General features: G+C 39.7%; 1 protein-coding gene across 3 annotated transcripts; it reads right to left on the reverse strand.

Annotated features, from left to right (window-relative positions):
• Window positions 1-717: 717 nt before the first annotated feature.
• Window positions 718-17,588, reverse strand: LOC123581991 (cytochrome c oxidase assembly protein COX16 homolog, mitochondrial). 3 transcript variants are annotated; one of them, XM_045448150.1, is made up of 4 exons: window positions 17,331-17,588; window positions 15,551-15,622; window positions 10,041-10,103; window positions 718-1,046 (listed from the first exon to the last, which is right to left on the reverse strand). In XM_045448150.1, the coding sequence occupies exons 1-4, from the start codon at window positions 17,397-17,399 to the stop codon at window positions 849-851; spliced, it is 402 nt and encodes a 133-aa protein (XP_045304106.1). In that variant the 5' UTR covers window positions 17,400-17,588; the 3' UTR covers window positions 718-848. The 3 variants fall into 3 exon arrangements, with proteins under 3 accessions (XP_045304106.1, XP_045304107.1, XP_045304108.1); XM_045448151.1 differs by lacking the exon at window positions 718-1,046 and adding an exon at window positions 6,807-7,145; XM_045448152.1 differs by lacking the exons at window positions 718-1,046; window positions 10,041-10,103 and adding an exon at window positions 6,807-7,145 and having other exon boundaries at window positions 17,331-17,546.
• Between the last annotated feature and the right edge of the window lie 1,438 nt (window positions 17,589-19,026).

The raw sequence follows: 19,026 nt of genomic DNA on the forward strand, positions 1-19,026 counted from the left end.
TAAGAGAAAGATCATGGTAAAAGCAATTAGCAAAGGAAAAGGGGGAAAGAGGGAACAAGACAACTGTGGTGCTTCTTGATTTCCTTAATGGGAAAAGAAAGAAGCAGGGGACAGAAGGCTGCCCTTGGGGCCTTCACAATATTGTAAAGTCCAAGGAACTGCTTAGGAGTGGACACCTTTACACCACTTTTTCAAGATGTTTTCCCTGTGTGCTTCCCAATATAGTCTGCTCGCCCAGGCCCTTCCCACAAAAATCACCAAACAAGCCCGAAGAACGTCCCTGCTGGGCCTTTGTTGGTGAAGAGCTGGGATTTCCGAAAGTGGGGTTTTCTCACACACAGTGTCCAGTGTAGGATTTGGGAGTTTCTTTTCTTGTTCCTCAATGCCTGAGGAAAACTTGATTTGCCCAGAAGAAATTCTCTAGATCAAGGAAAAGGTGATGTGCAAGGACATCATCCCTTTATGGCACAGGACTAAACATGCCCCCCGGCGATGACATGGACTGGTGACTCAAGCTGCTGAGGGCAGACCTCAGAGCTACCTGCCAGGGCCACTGTCCCAGATGGTCCCTCCCCACTCAGGTGCCCACCATGTGCGTCTGGGCATGTGTACATGTGTCTGTGGGGAGCAGGATGTTTGTGAAGCAGCAGGTGCAACGGCCCAGCAGGAAGCTTTGATTATTACTGCCTGCAGGCATCTGATGCTCAGGAGCCCTGGTTTCTGGTGTCAAGGTTTATGTTGGCAAGAAAAGGGAGGTGAGAAAAAAGTAGGAGAAAGCGGAGCACAAAGCATGAAGGCAGAGGGAATAGCTGTAGAAAGGGAGTAGAGCCCAGCTGGTTGGCAGCTCCTCAGAAGACCAGATGTGGAAGATTTTCTCGTCTGTGCTTTGTTAGGACTCCTGGTTGTGGAGTGCAGGGTTTATGTGGTTCTGATGCGCTGAAGGCATCAGCCGGTCCTTGGGGAGCCAACTCTGCACACAGAGGACACAAGTAGCTGAGGTGGCCGAGGCGATTCGCCCAGCCTGGAATCTCCTGGCCCCACGGGATCTAAAGGGAGAATGCAGAGGGAGAACAGTCAGGATTCAGGATTATGGGACCCCCGTAGAGAGAGCAGCCCTACGCCGCCGGGGCTGGGCTTCACTGAGTCAGAGCTGCCAAATTCAGTCTTGTGTGGTCTTAGCACGCCCTCTGCTGGCGTTAGGCAGTGACTCTAAGGCTTTCTCCCACTGGATGGGAGCATCACAGACGTCTCATGCCTCTCAACTCTGTCGTCCTCGAATCTAGTCTCCACTCTCACAGTCTAAAAAATCCCACTGCAGAAATCTGTCGTCCACTTTCCCCCTATCATTTGCTGAGGCATCTAGAAGGTTTAAACATTGTTTAAGGGTCAAAAGGCAGAAAACCAGTTAAAAAAAAAAGTTTTTAATGAATTATTTGAAGCCATGACTTCAGACAGAATGTCTATCATCTGTAAGCAAACCATTTTTCATCTACTGGCCAATGATAGTACCAACCACTCCTTTATCACCTATCTTCTCTGCCTGTTTCTTTACTGAGTGCCTCGCATACTCCACTAGGTTAACTGGCTGAGACAACTACAAAACTCCCAATTCACAGGCAAGTTAACGGAGACTGAAGTGGGTTATGTAATCTGTGTAAGATGTGTAATCTGTTTGTCATCTGACAAACTGACAAGACTCCAGTTCAAGTCTATCAGTTTGTGTATTTTCCCACTGCTTTGCTGTGTGCAGAAGGGACATAGATCATGCAGATCTTTCCACACAGGACTGTTACTGATAGATGTCTGTGCAATGTTATTAAAATACTGTTTTAGATGTGACATTTTGTGAAGAACTTCGTTATTACTAATAATTGTTACCTATTTAATAGCTAACATCTGTCGAGTACTTCCTCTATGCCATTGTTCTAAGCTTTACATAACTAACTCACATCAACTCTATGATGTTGCTACTGTTATTCCCATTTTCCACATGAGGAAACAGGGCCACCTAGTTAAATATTTTTCCCAAGACTATACATGTATATTTAAATTATAGAATGTAATGTTCCTCACTATGGTTCCTCACTAGTTCCCTGTGGCAGAAAAGAGCTTATTTTCTGTCAAGTGGTTTTCTGCATCTTGATAGGATTATGTGGTTTTTACTCTTAATTCTATTCATGTGGTATTACGTACTAATTTTTTAATGTTGTCAATCTTGCATTCCTGAGATAAACCTCACTTGATCATGATGTATAACTCTGTGTTATTGGATTCTCGTGCTCATATTTTGTTGAGAGTTTTTACATCTACATTCACAGGAGGTATTGGTCAGTAACTTTCTTGTTATGTCTTTGCCTGGTATTCTTATCAGGATACTAGTTTCATAAAATGAGTTAGGAAATGTTCCATTCTCTTCTACTTTTTTGGAAACGTTTGTAAAGAATTGGCATTTGTTCTTCTTTTGAATATTTGGTAGAATTCACAACAAAGCCATCCGGGTCTGGGTTTTTCTTTGTGGGTATTTTTTTTTTTTTTTTAAACCAATTCAGTACCTTGTTATAGGTCTATTCAGATTTATATTCCTTCTGGAATCAGTTTTGGTAGTTTGTGTCTTTCTAGGAATTTGTTTATTTAACCTAAATTACCTAACTCATTGGCATAGAATTGCTTATAGCATTCCCTTAAAGTTTTTTTAACTTTTAATTTCTGTAAAGTTGCTAGTAATGTCCCCCTTACATTCCTGACTTTAATAATTTGAGTCTTTTCTTTATTTTAATCAATCTAAAGGCTTGTCAATTTTGTTGCTCTTAAAAAAAAAAGAACCTTTAGTTTCATGGATTTCTCTATTGTTTCTGTTCTCTTCCGTTTACTTCTTTCTAATCTTTATTTATTTTCTGTTTGCTTTAGGTTTTATTTGCTCTTCTTTTTCAAGTGTGTTAAGGTGAAAGGCTAAGTCACTAATTTGAGATCTTTTCTTGAAATAGGTGTCTATAGCTACACATTTCAATCTAAGTGCTGTTTTGATGCATCCCATAGTTTTGGTATGTTGTATCTTCATTTGGATTCACCTCAAAGTATTTATTATTTCCGTTTTGATTTTTTCTCCAACCAGTTGGGACATTCAATTACATTTCATTTTCATATACATGTAAATTTCCAAAATTTTCTCTATAGTTGATTTCTTACAGTCCTAGAACATGTTTGAAATTAGTATGATTGAAATCCTTTTAAATTTATTGAGGCTTGTTTTATGGCAAAAAGTCTATCCTGGAGAATGTTTCATGCGCACCTGAAAAGAATGTCTTCTTCTCTTGTTGGGTAATCCATAGATGTCAGGTCAAGTCGGTTTACAGTGTTGTTCAAGTTTTCTATTAACGTAGATAGATGGTCTTCTGCCTAGTTGTTCTATCCATTATTAAAGGTGGAGTACTTAGGTCTCCCACTGTAATTATAAAATTGCCTTTTTCTACATTTTTGCTTCTTACATTATTGGAATGTGTTGTTAGTTGTATATATGTTTTCTAATCGTTATATCTTGACTATTGACCATTTATCATTATAAAATGTTCTTCTTTGTCTCTGGAATAATTTTTGCCTCAAAGTATACTTTTTCTGATATTAGACAGCCAAAGCAGCTCTCTTTGGTTACTATTTGCATGGTATACATTTTTCCATCCTTATACTCTGAACTTACAGTTTCTCTGAATCTAAAGTGAGCCTCTTGTAGACAGCATACAACTGGATCATGTTTTTTTATCCATTTTGTCAATCTCTGCTTTTAAATTTGTGAATATAATTCTTTTCTACTTAATGTAAATTGATAGGGGCACCTGGATGGCTCAGTCGGTTAAGCATCCAACTTCAGCTCAGGTCATGATCTCACGGTTTGTGGGTTCGAGCCCCACATCAGGCTCTGTGCTGACAACTCAGAGCCTGGAACCTGCTTCAGATTGTGTGTCTCCCTCTCTGTCTGCCCCCTCTCCCCCCCCCCCCCCCCACAACCCATGCTCTCTCTCAAAAATAAACATTAAAAAAAATTTCATTAATGTAAATTGATAAGTACTCTTTCGTCTATTTTTACTATTTTCTACCTGTCTTTTGTATTTGTTTCTTTTGCTTTCTTTTGTATTAGGAAGATATTTTCTAGTGTAACATTTAATGCCTTTTATGATTTTTAACTACATTTTTGAGTGATTTTCTTAAAGCTTACTCTAGGGCTTACAATATACATATTACTTACCAGAATCTACTTCAGATTTATACTAACTTAATTCCAGTAAGATATGAAAACTTTCTTCCTATTTACCCTGATCTTTCCCTACTTTCTTCGTGCTATTATTTTTATACATATTATAGCTATGCATTTCACAAACCCAACAAACGTTATAATTATTGATTTATGCTCTTCTATGTATTTGGAAGAAGTTTTAAAAAATTATTTATAAACTTAAATACTAGCCTTCTTATTTATCATGTTTGGTTCTCTTCTTTGCTTCCTGTGGATTCAGTTATCTGGTATCATTTCCTTGCCCCAATAAAGCTTCATTCCCACTCCATTCTTTTACTGTATTATTGTCTAATATATTACATTTCTATATGTAGACCTCAAAATACATTTTATAGAAAGGGTTCTACTTGTTCTTAAACAAATTAAGAAGGGGAAAAATTGTAATCGTACTTTTTTTTAAAGTTTATTTATTTATTTATTTTGAGAGGTGGGAGGGGCAGAGAGAAAGGAAGAGAGAGAATCCCAAGCAGGCTCCATGCTGTCAGTGCAGAGTCTGATGCGGGGCTCGGACTCACAAACCGTGAGATCATGACCTGAGCCAAAACCAACAGTCGGATACTTAAGCAACTGAGCCACCCAGGTGCCGCTGTAGTTGTACTTCGTAAAAAATAATTACCCAGGGGCGCCTGGGTGGCTCAGTCGGTTAAGCGTCCGACTTCAGCTCAGGTCACGATCTCACGGTCTGTGAGTTCGAGCCCCGCGTCGGGCTCTGGGCTGATGATGGCCCAGAGCCTGGAGCCTGCTTCCGATTCTGTGTCTCCCTCTCTCTCTGACCCTCCCCTGTTCATGCTCTGCCTCTCTCTGTCTCAAAAATAAATAAACGTTAAAAAAAATTAAAAAAAAAAAATAATAATTACCCAATTACCTTTATCAGTGCTCTTTTGTCATTTCTTATGGATTTAATTACTTCCTGGTATCATTTCCCTCTCTCTTTCCTCAGTCATGTCTATTCTTTTTTTTTTTTTTTTCTTTAGTCATGTCTATTCTATTGATGACCCCATCAAAGGCATTTCCGTTACACGGTTTTTGATTTCTAGAATTTCCCTTTAATTCTTAAAACTTCCATCTCACTGCTTACATTACCCATCTGTTCTTGCATGTTGTGTATTTTTTCCATCAGAACTCTAAACATCTTAATTATAGTTATTTTAAAGTATCGACATGATAAATCCAATATTCCTACCATATATGAATCTGATTACAATGCTTGGCCTTTTCAAACTGTGCCTTTTGTATTTTAGTATGCCTTGTAGTTTCTTTGTTCAAAGTTGGACATGATATCCAGTTGGACTGGATACTCCAGTGAAGAGCCTTTAGGGATGTGGTGGTAATGTGAAGGGGGAGGGGAACATTCTATAATCTTATGATTAGGTCTCAGTCTTCTAGTCATCGTGGTCCCACATGACCTTCACGACTACTTTTCAGTCTTCCTCCCCACATCCTCACCCCATTTAGGTGAACAGGAAGGCTAGAAGGGGCTGATGTCGGGTATTTCCCTTACCCCAGAGTTGCTTAGACTCTGGTAAAATCCAGTGTGATTAGTCTCTAGCAAAAGTCTCCTTTGAGGCCAGGCTTTTGTTAAAGAGAACAAAATTTAGGGGACATATTTCAGAATAGTTAATTTTTCCTCCCCCTACTGAAACCACAAGATTTTCCTCTAATATTCACTGCAAGAACCTGGTGGGGCCCCAGGAAGTAAACCTCGTAAAAGTGGGCCCCTGGCCTGGTCTCTAGGAGTTTTTAACTCAAATTAGTCCATGCTCAGTCTCCAGTAATTAGGCAATTGCCCTTTAAGCATTCCTACCTGATGCGGCTTCCAGGTGGCTTCTCTTCCAGGTAACCTGTGATCCTCTGTATTTGCGTGTCTCAAATTTTCCAGTGGTGGTTTTGTTCTGTGTCCTCAATTTTCTCATGGATCAAAGAATAGTTGTTGATTTTCAGTTTTTTCAGCTTATCCTTTGTGTGAGGATGGGAGGTGTGACTTCCAAGGTTGCTATCTGTTGGACCGGAAACTGAAGTCCCCTATGCAGTTTTTAAAGAAACTGCCAAAGAATTTTCCAGACCACTTGTACCATTTTACATTATACCAGCAATGTGTTTGAGATCTAGTTTCTCCACATCTTTGCCAGCATTTGCAATTGTCCCTTTTTTATTTTAGCTGTTCTAATAAATGTGTAGTGATTTCTCAGTGTAGTCTAAATTTGTATTTCCCTAATGACTAGTGATGTCAATCATTCTTTTCAGGTGCCTGTTTGCCATTCATATACCCTCTTCAGTGAAATGTCACTTTATGTCTTTTGACCATTTTCTGATTGGATTGTTTGCTTTTTTACAATTGAGTTTTTGGGGCTCTTTATATATTCTAGACATGAGTCTTTTAGCAGATATGTGGTCGACAAATATTTTCTCTCAGTCTGGAGAGGTATTTTCTTAACATGTTCTAATGGTATCAATGCAATCATCAGGTTAAGACTTTGGAGACTGATTAGTAGTATTATAAGCAAAACCAAAACTCTTATCAGCCTGTGATTAGTATTATTTTTCTACATAGGTTTGACATAAAATCACTGTGTGATGTTACTTTGACTTTTATCAAAAGTATCTGTCATCACATTGCTCGCATCCAGGCTTCTGCAGGTCTGAGATTTTCTTCCCACTGCATATGTAGCAAGAATTCCAGCGGATGGCATTTTTGTCAAAAAGAAAAAAAGAAAGAAAGAAAGAAAGAATCCACTTAGGTTGTTTTAGTCTTAGTCTTAAGGATTTCTGGATTTCGTCCTTGGAGGAGGTCAGGATCTTCCCAAGGCCTGGGTCCTCGAATATTCTTCCAGTCATCAAAAGTGGAATCCTTTATTTTCTATACAGCCACAAAAATTAAAGCATATATATTAGTGTAGGAGGCATGTAGCTTTGCTTAGGACATTACTGATTCATCAATGAATAAATGAGTGGAAAAAATCCAATTTTAGCAAATAAATCAACTGCATATCATGCATAATAAGTGAAGAAATGGCATATCTCTTAGGGTTTGGAAGTTTTCTTGCTTGCTAGTCATGTTAATTAGACTATCTTTCCCCCCCATCAGAATAAAATTATCAAATTATAGAGGGTCTACATGCTTTATTTCTGAGAATACAAAGAAAGGGAAGAAGCTGGGAAAACAAAAATCCAACTCCGAAGGTTAAACGAACATAATAATGACTAGCATGGGTTAGCATGGGTAATGGTAATAAGAGGGGAAAAACAAAGGTAGAGACCCTAATGCCTGCTAGAAGGAAGAAAAAAGGCCAAGATGATTTGTCCTGCACATGAGAAATGAGCCTGAGCCAGAGAATGAAAAGACATTCCCCAGAGCTGCCATGAGCCAATCCCTTTCAGTCAGTAAAACCTAGTTTCAACCAGTCTGGATCACTGTACCTTCAGTGAGTGTGAAGTATCTCTCAGCACAGAGGTAGGATAAAGGGAAGAATATAAAGGTTTCTTCACCCTTCAACACCACTCTGACAACAAGTTTTCTACAACTGCTTTACCTGTTCTCGAATTACTGCTGAAATAATATAGGAAAAGAGACTCACAGAACACAGAATAGCTTATATCCAAAGATAAGGAAAATGACGTAAATTTACATGGACCCTTGTAACAAAAATAAAAAGGAGCATTTCTCTTTTACTAAGAAGCTGTATAACCTTGGGGCACCTGGGTGGCTCAGTCAGTCAAGCATCCGACTTTGGCTCAGGTCACGATCTTGCAGTTCACGATTTCGAGCCCCGCATCAGGCTCTGTGCTGACAGCTCAGAGCCTGGAGTCTGCTTTGGATTCTGCGTTTCCCTTCTTCTCTCTGCCCATCCCCCACTCACACTGTCTCTCTCTCTCTCTCTCTCTCTCTCTCTCTCTGTCAAAAATAAACATTAAAAAAAGAAAAGAAGAAGCTGTATAACCTTGGACAAGTGATTTAAGCTGTCTGGGCACTATTCCCTCCTAAGTAATAATAAAAAGGCTTGACCAAATGGTCTACATGGTATCTTCAGTTCTCAAATTCTATGATTTCCAAAATAAGTAAAGGAAAATTTATCCCCAGACAAACCCTCCAGAGCCATCACTACTGACATAGTGCTTATAGACTGAGAAGGAGCAAGTTATAGGTTTTGAAAAACTAGTGGGGAAGCAGAGAACTGAACCACTCTCTAAATTTCACTTATAGGATGTCTGTATTAAATATATGTGGATGAACAAGATTGTACTAATTTAAGGTGCAGGAGAGTAAATTATTTTAAAGTTTAGTTATGAAATGATTCAGTTACAAAAAGGTCTGAAGAAAGAATAATGGCCTCTACCCAGGTAACGTAAGATATATGCTCAAGAGAACTGAAGAATAATTCTTCGATGGGATGCAAGTTGGTAGAACAACTTCACGCGAGAGGGTTCCAAGTCTTCAAAGATCTTTGGTGAATGAAAGAGTCTCTGTGGAATTCTGCAAAACATGTACAGTCACTGAAGACTACACCGTACACGTGGTGGGCAAGACCACTTACGGCTTACCACTTAACCAACTGCTACAGAACTGAGTACGCAACGGAACCAAGAAGAAAGCAGTGTCAATACTGATTTTCAGCCCTGCTGGTGTGGGACCTCTCTTTAACACCGAGTTGCTCCTCTGGCATACAGCTGAGGCACGAAAAGCTAGTCTTTAGAAATAAGGATCATGCCAAGAGGAAGACCCGCGTTAGACTCAGTCCAACAGAGCTTAAGGCCAAGCTCTGACAAGATCCTCTGGGGAGGCAATTTGGAGAATGAGTCTCATAGGGTTACAGCAGTTTAGGGAACGCCAAAGTCTTTCCACAGATCCTCCCTCAAAAAGACAAAACCGAGCTCAAAATGATCAGCCAATAATTGAAGTGCCTGCTAAAATGAGAGTCAACGTTCTTCAATGTATTATTTATAATGTTCACCTTTCAAGCAAAAATGATCAAACATGCAAAGAAATGGGAAAATATGACCCACAGTCAAAAAAACGAACGGACTCCAAGAAATGGAACACACCCTCCTCACCACATCCTATATTAAACACTTTGGTTTCTGATCAGATGGGTGGAAAATGACACCTCATTATAACTTTAACTAACATTCCTGTAAGTTTAGTACCTCTTTAAATGTCTAAGAATGATATTTATTTCCTTTTCTCTGTAGTCTTTACACGTTTTGCCCATGTTCCTATTGCCCACCTAAATTGTTAAACTTTTCTGTATTGATCTGTAGACGCTCTTCATATTTAAATTAATTCATGATGATAAGATAAACAACAGTTTTAGGATGTCTCATTTAACCAGTGACTTTATATACATTTTTTAAGGCTGAACTTTTGAATTTTTATATATAAACTCATCAATCTTGCCCTGTAAAGCTTTGGAATTTTGTATCACATTTAAATCAGCTTTTCTGACTCAAGACCACAGAAAAGAATCTCCATTTTTTTTTCTCCTAGTATTTTTAGCATTGCTTTTTTATTTTTAAATTCTTGTTCCATCTAGAATTCATCCATTTATAGTATATGAAATATAGATCCATCCTTATTTTCTTTCCAAATGACTACATAGTTAGTTGCCCCAATACCATACTGTTTAAGGTAAATAATTTTCTTCTGCACTGGTAATCATTTCCGTTAACCTGAAGAGAGAGCGAATCAGTCACTGACCGGGAAGACGGTTACAAAAGAGAGGCTGTATTAACATACAATACATATTAACGTATGTACCTCATACTCTGATTCCAATGACACTTTATTCATTTTCAGCTTTTTTTCTAATTCAGGATCAATCTGTAGAAAAGAAAGAGGAGCCGTAAGTTGTTCAAGTCTCTTACATTCAACTGTGAATGTAAAAAGTTATATAAGGGATGGCTGGGGTGGTGTGGCAGATGACAAACACACGACAAAATCTCTCCCACCCGATCGCGTAATGACAGCTAACGTACTACCACCACTACTGTCATTATCAGCAGCCTGTATTCGCCAGCACTCTTCATATGCCAGGCATTCTGACATACATTATCTCTTGTAATCCTCACCAAAACTTATGAGATAATTATTATGATGATGATCACAAGTGAAGATAATGGGACACAAGGAGTTCGAATCACTTGTTGAAGAGGAAGAAACTGGCTTTGAAACTTGGCCCTCTGCCTCCAGAGTCCATGCTGTTAACAACCACCCTAAATGATAAGTAACATAAAATACAAACAAAATACCATAAAAATACTAATAAATATAGTGCTGCTCTTGAAAACAAAAAATAAGACCTTCAATACACCTGAAATAAAGAAGCATCGAAGAAAAAATTCAACAGGAGTCCACAGTAGTAAACAGGAGCTGATGCCATGTTACCTATGCGTGGCAAAGTGTTGAGGAAAGAAGAATGTGGTCACTGAAATTGATAAACAAACAACAGAACCCAAATTAAAATAAATGGAATAGCAGAATAGTAACTGAACACAGCTTAAGACCATTAATACACTAGGGTGCCTGGGTGGCTCAGTTGATTGAGTGTCCGACTTCAGCTCAGGTCATGATCCCAAGGTCATGAGATCGAGCCCTGTGTCAGGCTCCACATTGAAGGTGGAGCCTGCTTGGGATTCTCTGTCTCCCTCTCTGTCTCTCTGCCTTTTCCCCCACTCATGCTCTCTCTTTCTCAAAATAAACTTAATTAAAAAAAAAAAAGACCATTAATACACTAGAAATACCATTAGAATAATGCACAAGAATTGGGATGAAGGAAAGAAAAGGCCTATGATGAAAGCTACATCTAAAAGCCCCAATATAGTTCTGTTAGGGATTTCAGAATTAGAGAACAGAGAGAATGGAGGAAGGGATATAATTAAATAATTGACCAGTAATTAACTGAGTAATATTTAGAAAAGCATGAGTCCTCAGCCTGAAACAACACAAGAAAAAATAACCACAACAAAACAAAAACAGCTATTCTTAATTGAGTAATAGTAAAGTGTTAGAATATTAAGAATAGGGGCGCCTGGCCTGGGTGGCTCAGTCTGACTGTCTGACTTCAGCTCAGGTCATGATCTCGCGTTCAGTGGAGTTCAAGCCCTGTGTCAGGCTTTGTGCTGACGGCTCAGAGCCTGGAGCCTGCTTCGGATTCTGTGTCTCCTTCTCTCTCTGCCCCTCCCCAACTTTTGCTCTCTCTCTCAAAAATAAATAAACATTAAAAAAAAATAACACAGTCATTTCGCTTCCTTTCAGTGATGTTTGGACCATGCTGGCATTGGTATTGTAATTGTTCTCATTCTCATTATCTAAATCTTAGAAAACATGATCACAACATTAACAATGTTAAGAATTAAACTAGCTCGGGGCGCCTGGGTGGCGCAGTCGGTTAAGCGTCCGACTTCAGCCAGGTCACGATCTCGCGGTCCGGGAGTTCGAGCCCCGCATCGGGCTCTGGGCTGATGGCTCGGAGCCTGGAGCCTGTTTCCGATTCTGTGTCTCCCTCTCTCTCTGCCCCTCCCCCGTTCATGCTCTGTCTCTCTCTGTCCCAAAAATAAATAAACGTTGAAAAAAAAAAAAAAAAAAAAAAGAATTAAACTAGCTCTATTTCAAAGGAAGAAGAAAGACTTAATACTCAGGATTATAATGCACTTATATGCACCCTTAGGTCATACTACTTGGAGCGATGCAACAATGGATGGTCCATTATTGTAGTTCCATGGTTGTTAGTATTAAGAGTCAGGAGAACAAAAAAGAACCACCACCACTAAGAATGGCGTAGATAAGGGGTGTCTGGGTGCCTCAGGTCAAAATCTCACAGTTCGTGAGTCTGGGTTCTCTGTGTCTGGCTCTCTGCACCCAGTTCTCTACGTTGAGCTCTCTGGTGTCGGCACAGAGCACATTTCAGATCCCACTTCAGATCCTCTATTCCCCTTTCCCTCCCCCATTTGCGCTCGGTCTCTCTCAAAATAAATAAGTAACCTTAAAAAAAAACAAAAGAATGGCATAAACTATGCCCTATGTATTTCACACTAGAATTGAAAGCTAGTGCTTTCAGTTCATTTTTTTAGCCCACCTCTTGGATTCTGTACTTTCCTTTCCACTTTCCTCACCAATGACTGAAAAGCAGGAGTTTCTGTGTTCTGGGATGCCAGACTTTCAGTACTAAAATCCGGACATTTCCAGGCAAACTAAGATGGCCAGTCACTCCAAATCAATACTGTCTTTCTCCACCCTTCTCAACACTTCTCAGCTGAACTTATCCTAGTCTTTCTCAACGACATTTGCACTCTCAACCTCAGACTTGACCCCCCCTTAATCTCAGCAATTCTGTCCTTTTGACTCCCCCTTGCTCTTGGTCTCTCAACCCTAATAACCCCAGTTAACCTCAATGAATCATCCTGTTAATCCCTCTCACATTCAGTCCACCTTATCCTCTTTATCTTGTCTGAACTCAATCTCACCCAAACACTGACTCTTGACTTCATCTGAGTTTGACTTCTGAACATCAACCAACCTGGACTTCTCAATCTCAGGTCTTGTCCTCTGATCCTTCTCACTTGAACTCTGTCCACTCAGCCTCCTCCCATAGACCTTGACCAACCGCATCCTCTTAACCTTGTTCTCATCAACCAACCTTGTCCTCTCAATTGCAATGAACCTCATTCTATTTCACCTTTCTTCTCTTTACTTTAAGCCCATCTTCTAAACTTCTCCTATTAATCCAATCTCCCTCATTCTCTCTCCTTAACTCGGTGAATGGCATCACCATTTATCCAGTCCACAAAACCAAAACCTCAAGCTGTGCAAGACTTATTCATTTTTTTATATTATACACATCACATTAGTCATCAAATACTATCAATTAGCTGTTAAAAATTTTTTTTCTGGAACCCATTTATTTCTAACTTCATTGCAAATATTTTATTTCAAGTTTCATTACTGTCCATGTGTACTACTGCCAAAGCACCCTAACAGGTCTCATCTCTCCCCTTCCACCTTGCTCAATCCCCATCCATCTTGTCCCATCCATGGCCAGAGGGATTTCTAAAATGAACATCTGACGATATGCCCAATACTCCTCCTGTGTTATAGAATATCATTTTCAGCATTTAGCTAACACTCATCCAATTTTTTTTTAAGTTTATTTTGAGAGAGAGAGAGCATGCACATGTGCTCAAGGGAGGGGAAGAAAGAGAGGGAAAGAGAGAATCCCAAACAGGCTCTATTCTGTCAGCATGTGGAGCCCCACATGGGGCTCCAACCCACAAACACTGAGATCTATGAGATCTGTGAGAAACTGTGAGATCATGACCTGGGCTGAAATCAAGAGTCAGACTGAGCCGCCCAGGTGACCCAACACTTACTCATTCGTAGGGTCGTAATTCAAAGGTTAATGCCTCTAGCAAACCTTCTGTGATACCCCTTTCCCAAGTCTAAATTGTATGTCTCTAGTAATGTTTTATGCAAAACTCTAATATAGCATTTTACTGGGCAATGATGTAATTTGTTTGACTACATTTTTTTTTTTAATTTTTTTCTTAACGTTTATTTATTTTTGAGACAGAGAGAGACAGAGCATGAACGGGGGAGGGTCAGAGAGAGGGAGACACAGAATCCGAAACAGGCTCCAGGCTCTGAGCTGTCAGCACAGAGCCCAACGCGGGGCTCGAACTCACGCACCGCGAGATCACGACCCAAGCTGAAGTCGGCCGCTTAACCGACTGAGCCACCCAGGCGCCCCTGACTACATTTTATTTTTTTTAATTTTTTTTAATGTTTATTCATTTTTGAGACAGAGAGAGACAGAGCATGAACAGGGGAGGTGCAGAGAGAGAGGGAGACAAAGAATCCAAAACAGGCTCCAGGCTCTGAGCTGTCAGCACAGAGCCCGACGCGGGGCTCGAACTCACAGACCGCAAGATCATGACCTGAGCCGAAGTCAGACGCTTAACCGACCAAGCCACCCAGGCGCCCCCGACTACATTTTTATACTGGATGTCTTCCAGCCTAAATTATGCCACAAGCTTTGTAAGAACTAATTTCTTGAATCTTTATCTATAGGATCTGCCACATGATAAATACATATAACAAATATTCAATTATTTTTCAAAATGTATAGTCATCCCACTTCCAAAAGTCAGATTATTATAATTTTCATCTTAAAGGGAAAGGGAAAAAAATTCCTTAATAAAATAAGTAGGATGCTAACAGACACTTTTTAATACAGTTGATAATTGCTCTATTACCCCACAGAAATCACACATTCTTTTTACATTTAATATTTACTCTAATATCTAATATCTTTAAGACTAGTTGGAATTGGTGTTTCTCTTAAATCATAAAATTAACTGAGAAAACTAAATAGGCCTTTACTCTTTATTTTCCTATCGATAATTATTAATTAATATTATATATTATATATATTTCATTAGCAGACCTCAGTAATATTGGTAGTAAATCATATATATATTTCATCACACATATATATTTATATTTATATATAATATGAATATTAAATATGTTATATATATTTATCATATGTAAATAACTTGGAAAAAACTCAAATATCACAAATGGCCACAAACAAAAACTACATACTTCTGAAAGAATTAACCAGGGTTCTTATGTAACACTTGGCTTGAATTTTTAAGTAACCGTGTAATCACAGAAGGTGAGAATCCTAACACTACCTCAAAATAGTCATGTAACCTTAGGCAAGTTACTTAAGTTCTCTGAACCTCAGCTTCCTCACCTGTAAATTTCATATATATATATATGTGTGTGTGTGTATATATATATATATATATATATATATATATGTGTGTGTGTGTATATATATATATATAATTTATTATTTATAATGAAAATAATTTTCTTTTACTGTTAGTATATCAGTTTATATATCCATATAATTTATAAAATTACTGGTATTAATATGAAATGGAGTAATAAAATGGGATTGAAACTGTCCCACATTCTTCAGTCCCTCCTAAATCCTAAAAACAACTACACCAGAGTCCATTTTATTGGAGAATACAGTATTGTAAATTTTCCAATGATGAAGAAGATTACTAAATTCTTTACATTTCATGATTCATTTCCAGATCATCACTCATGTTGTCTTACAGAATAAGGAAAAGTCCAAAGATTATACGGCCACCTTGAAAAGCAAGACAAAACTCAGACTGTTTAACACTGCATATACACATGTAAACCAGAACATACATATACACAGACACATGCTGAACACCAATTACAGTCCTTACTTTAATTTTCACAGCATCGTAGCGGATTTGTGAAAACTCACGAAGACCAAAAGAACCTCCAACAATCAGCACCTAAAACAAAGAAAGGAAACAATGAAACAAAATAGAAGCGCAAAATTCAGTCTAGCTATAGATTATTTATCTAAATGCCAACAGTGACCGCTTATATGAAATCCGATAGATTATTTTTCCTGGTGAGTTGCCATTCATCTGTTCAGAGTAAGGGCAGTATATACGATTACAAGAAAACATTTTAGCCCGTTACCAAATACCAGAATCAGTACCCCATACCTTCACTCGACCTGGTTTGGACAAGAAGGGAAGGAAAGTAGCATTAACATACACCTGGTATTCCAAGTCCTCTTCTGTATGCTCCAAGAAAGGAAATAATTTCAGCTTGAAGATAAATGTAGTACAGTAATTATGGCATATTTGACTGATACTCAATGAAAAGGATGTATCTTTTGAGGTCTTTCCAGTAGTGCTGGGTTTCACAGCACTGAATTCAACATCTTCCTCTTCAATATTATTTATATGTTTAGGATTCATATTTTGAAACATGGTCCTCTAGGTCCAGTATAGACATAGAGACAAATATAGAGTAACATGTTTGGGGGAAAGGCTACTATGGTACTTTCCATTCCAAGAAATAAAACAGAAAACCTCTAAGTATCTAGAAGGTACTTCAACACTAGTGGTTTTAAGATCTGGCTTTGGTGATTTTGAAAAATAAGAAACAAAATCATACTGGCATTCACTGGCACATGCAGGTGACCTCAGGTTAGTGGCCACAATCACAATGCTTCTGAATGGATCTCCTTTTTGGGGCAGAGGAATCTATAGAGAGGATGGTTTTTACACATGCCCTGTGATCTACACAAATATAATTACTACACTACCTTTTAAGGCAGTTTTCTTTAAACTTTTTTTAAGGTCACTTCTCTCCTTTTGTTCTGCTAAAATGCACAAAGCTGGTATCTTCACCTACACCAACACCTATTCATTCCAAAGTAATAAACTATTATGTATTTAAAACAAAGTGGCTTTTGTCCACATGCTGTACCGAAATTGTTTCATTTACTATGACATCAAGACTTGCTGAAGCAAAATAACTTGCCAAGGTGGATCAGCAAGGAAGAGGGGTTGTTGGGCTGGATTCCACCTCAACCTGTATCTTCAAAGATGAATGAGATCTTCAGGGAACTCAGTGTAGGGCTGTAGACAAACATATAAACACCACAACTACTTTCAATGTGCCTTAAAATTATCAATTATAATTTAGCGACCTTTTGAAAGCTGTTACAGTGTGGCAGGTACGGTGCTAACCACTCAATTCACAAGGTTTTACTGAACTCCTAACAACAACCCGGGAAGAATTAAACCAGTTCACAAACCAGGAAGCTGAAATATAGAGATGTCCGAAATTGTACAGTTAAAGTAAATACATCTATTTCGACGATCCACAGCATCGTCAAAGGGTAGCAACAGGTTATAAAGGCAAGTTTAGTAATCACCCAGTGCTGGAATAGAAGCTGGTTCTGACCTCGCTCTCTGAAGCATCCTGGTAACTCTTAGGGAGGGTAAAAGATCCCACTACCGGCGGGGGCAGAAGTCTAAGACTGCCTAGAAGCCTCTTCCTAACCCAGGTTGCTGCTCCCCGACGGCCGCATCACAGACCCTCGCAGCCAGGATCCAGCCCACCTCGAGGCTCCACCCCTTTCGGAATCCGGACCCACCCCTTCCGGAATCCCGCCCCACACGTTTTCCTCCCTGCGCTCACCAGCATGGGGACTCCGTAGCGAAGGGTCTTGTTCTTGCGCAGGGCGCGCATCACCGCTTGTGTAGACATGACTGAACTCTCCGACGCGCTTGGACGTCTAGCTCAACAGGCCCAGCGCGGCCTCCCGAATCTCGGCAGCTCGAGCTCCCTCCCCACGAGGAAGTCCTTCACTCGCCTCCTTTCCTTGGGCTCCCGATACTCGGTCCTCCCTTGATAGGCCTCCTCCAGGCAAAAGCAGTCGATGCGTCGTAACACGCTAGCGCGTCCGGGCGGAAATTCGATTGTCGGCGGTTTGGTTCCGGCACTCTGGTTTGCAGTCGGGACTCCGGGGCGTAACCCTGTCTGTAGTCATCAGCAAATGATGTCGAAACCCGTACCTCCCACGTTTGGGGTCTTGGCCAACGTCTTCTTACCTTCCCAAGCATATAGCCGCTCTATAAAGTCAGCTAACCAAAGAGAAAAAAAAAAATTGAAGCTAGTACTACAGTTTCTTGTACTCTGGCTATTTGTAGGATGGGGAGTTTACCGGCTTGATAGAGATTTTTAGAAATAAATAAACCGCCACGAAAGGGTAGGTTGAGTGGCAATCAGTGTAGTACCTTGCTATCACTGAACATTTAATGCTAGTACTTTTACTGCCAGATAGCCTGTAATCTTCAGCCGTTTATGAATGTCCATTTTCCAATCACTCCGCAACCCTCCGGCACACATTTTTGCAGGTCATTCGAAGGTTCGAAGACAACAGCGATGAAAAAAATAACAATCCCTGTCTTAAAGAAAGAAGCTGGCAGTTTAATGGGCAAACAAATGAACGTGCCTTAAGTACGACGGTTGCTTAGGAAACAGCTCCCACGTGCCATTTGCCAGGTGAGTCAGAGAAAAAGCCTCACCTACCGAGTACTGTTTGAGATGCCATAATAGTATAAAATACAGGTGACACGGAGTAACATTTCCCAGGCTAGCCCTGAAATCTTTCCATCTGCCCCTGCCTCTAGTGCCACCGAAACGTTCGTAGTTGAACCCTTTGTTATCTTTCCACATGCTGAAGTCACCCCTGAGTGGTCTTCAGAAGAGAAATACCAGCTCTGCCTTTCAGCTGCTCTAATAATAGGCCCATGGGGTCAAATATGATAAAACAAACAGAACCCGAATGGTGGTTCTCAAGTCTGTCTTCCACACTGCTGAATCAAAAAGCATAAACAATGAGATTCTCTTGGTTGGCTTTGTTCTTTGCCTACAGTAGTGACTCCAGTTTTCTTAGCAAGGAACTTCAGGCCCTTTGTAATATAGTATGACTTTGGCCTGCATTTTCTACCGCTCTTCTTCACTCACTCCATACTCCATCTTGGCAGAGATATTATTCCATGAGTATTGCATGAACTTCCACATCTTCAAAATGCAGTTTCAGGGACACCAGTAAGCCTCCCTTACTCCACAGGCGATATAAATTCTTCCCTCCTTAGAGCTGGAGTAGCCTTTGACTAATACATATCACACAGCACTATCACACTGTATTACCAGTCTTAGTGTATGAAGTCATTGTTGCTCTGAATAGCATAAAAGCAAAATGAAAACAGGAGAGAAGGAAGGATACTTCAGAGTTTGATTTTGAACCTCGGGATTTACTTTTTGGTTCTGAGGCTGAGGAAATTAGTCAAACCTCTCCACCCCCTTTTCCCTAAAGAAGCATCACATG

This window comes from Leopardus geoffroyi, chromosome B3 (assembly GCF_018350155.1).
Source record: "Leopardus geoffroyi isolate Oge1 chromosome B3, O.geoffroyi_Oge1_pat1.0, whole genome shotgun sequence".
Lineage (NCBI taxonomy): Eukaryota > Metazoa > Chordata > Mammalia > Carnivora > Felidae > Leopardus > Leopardus geoffroyi.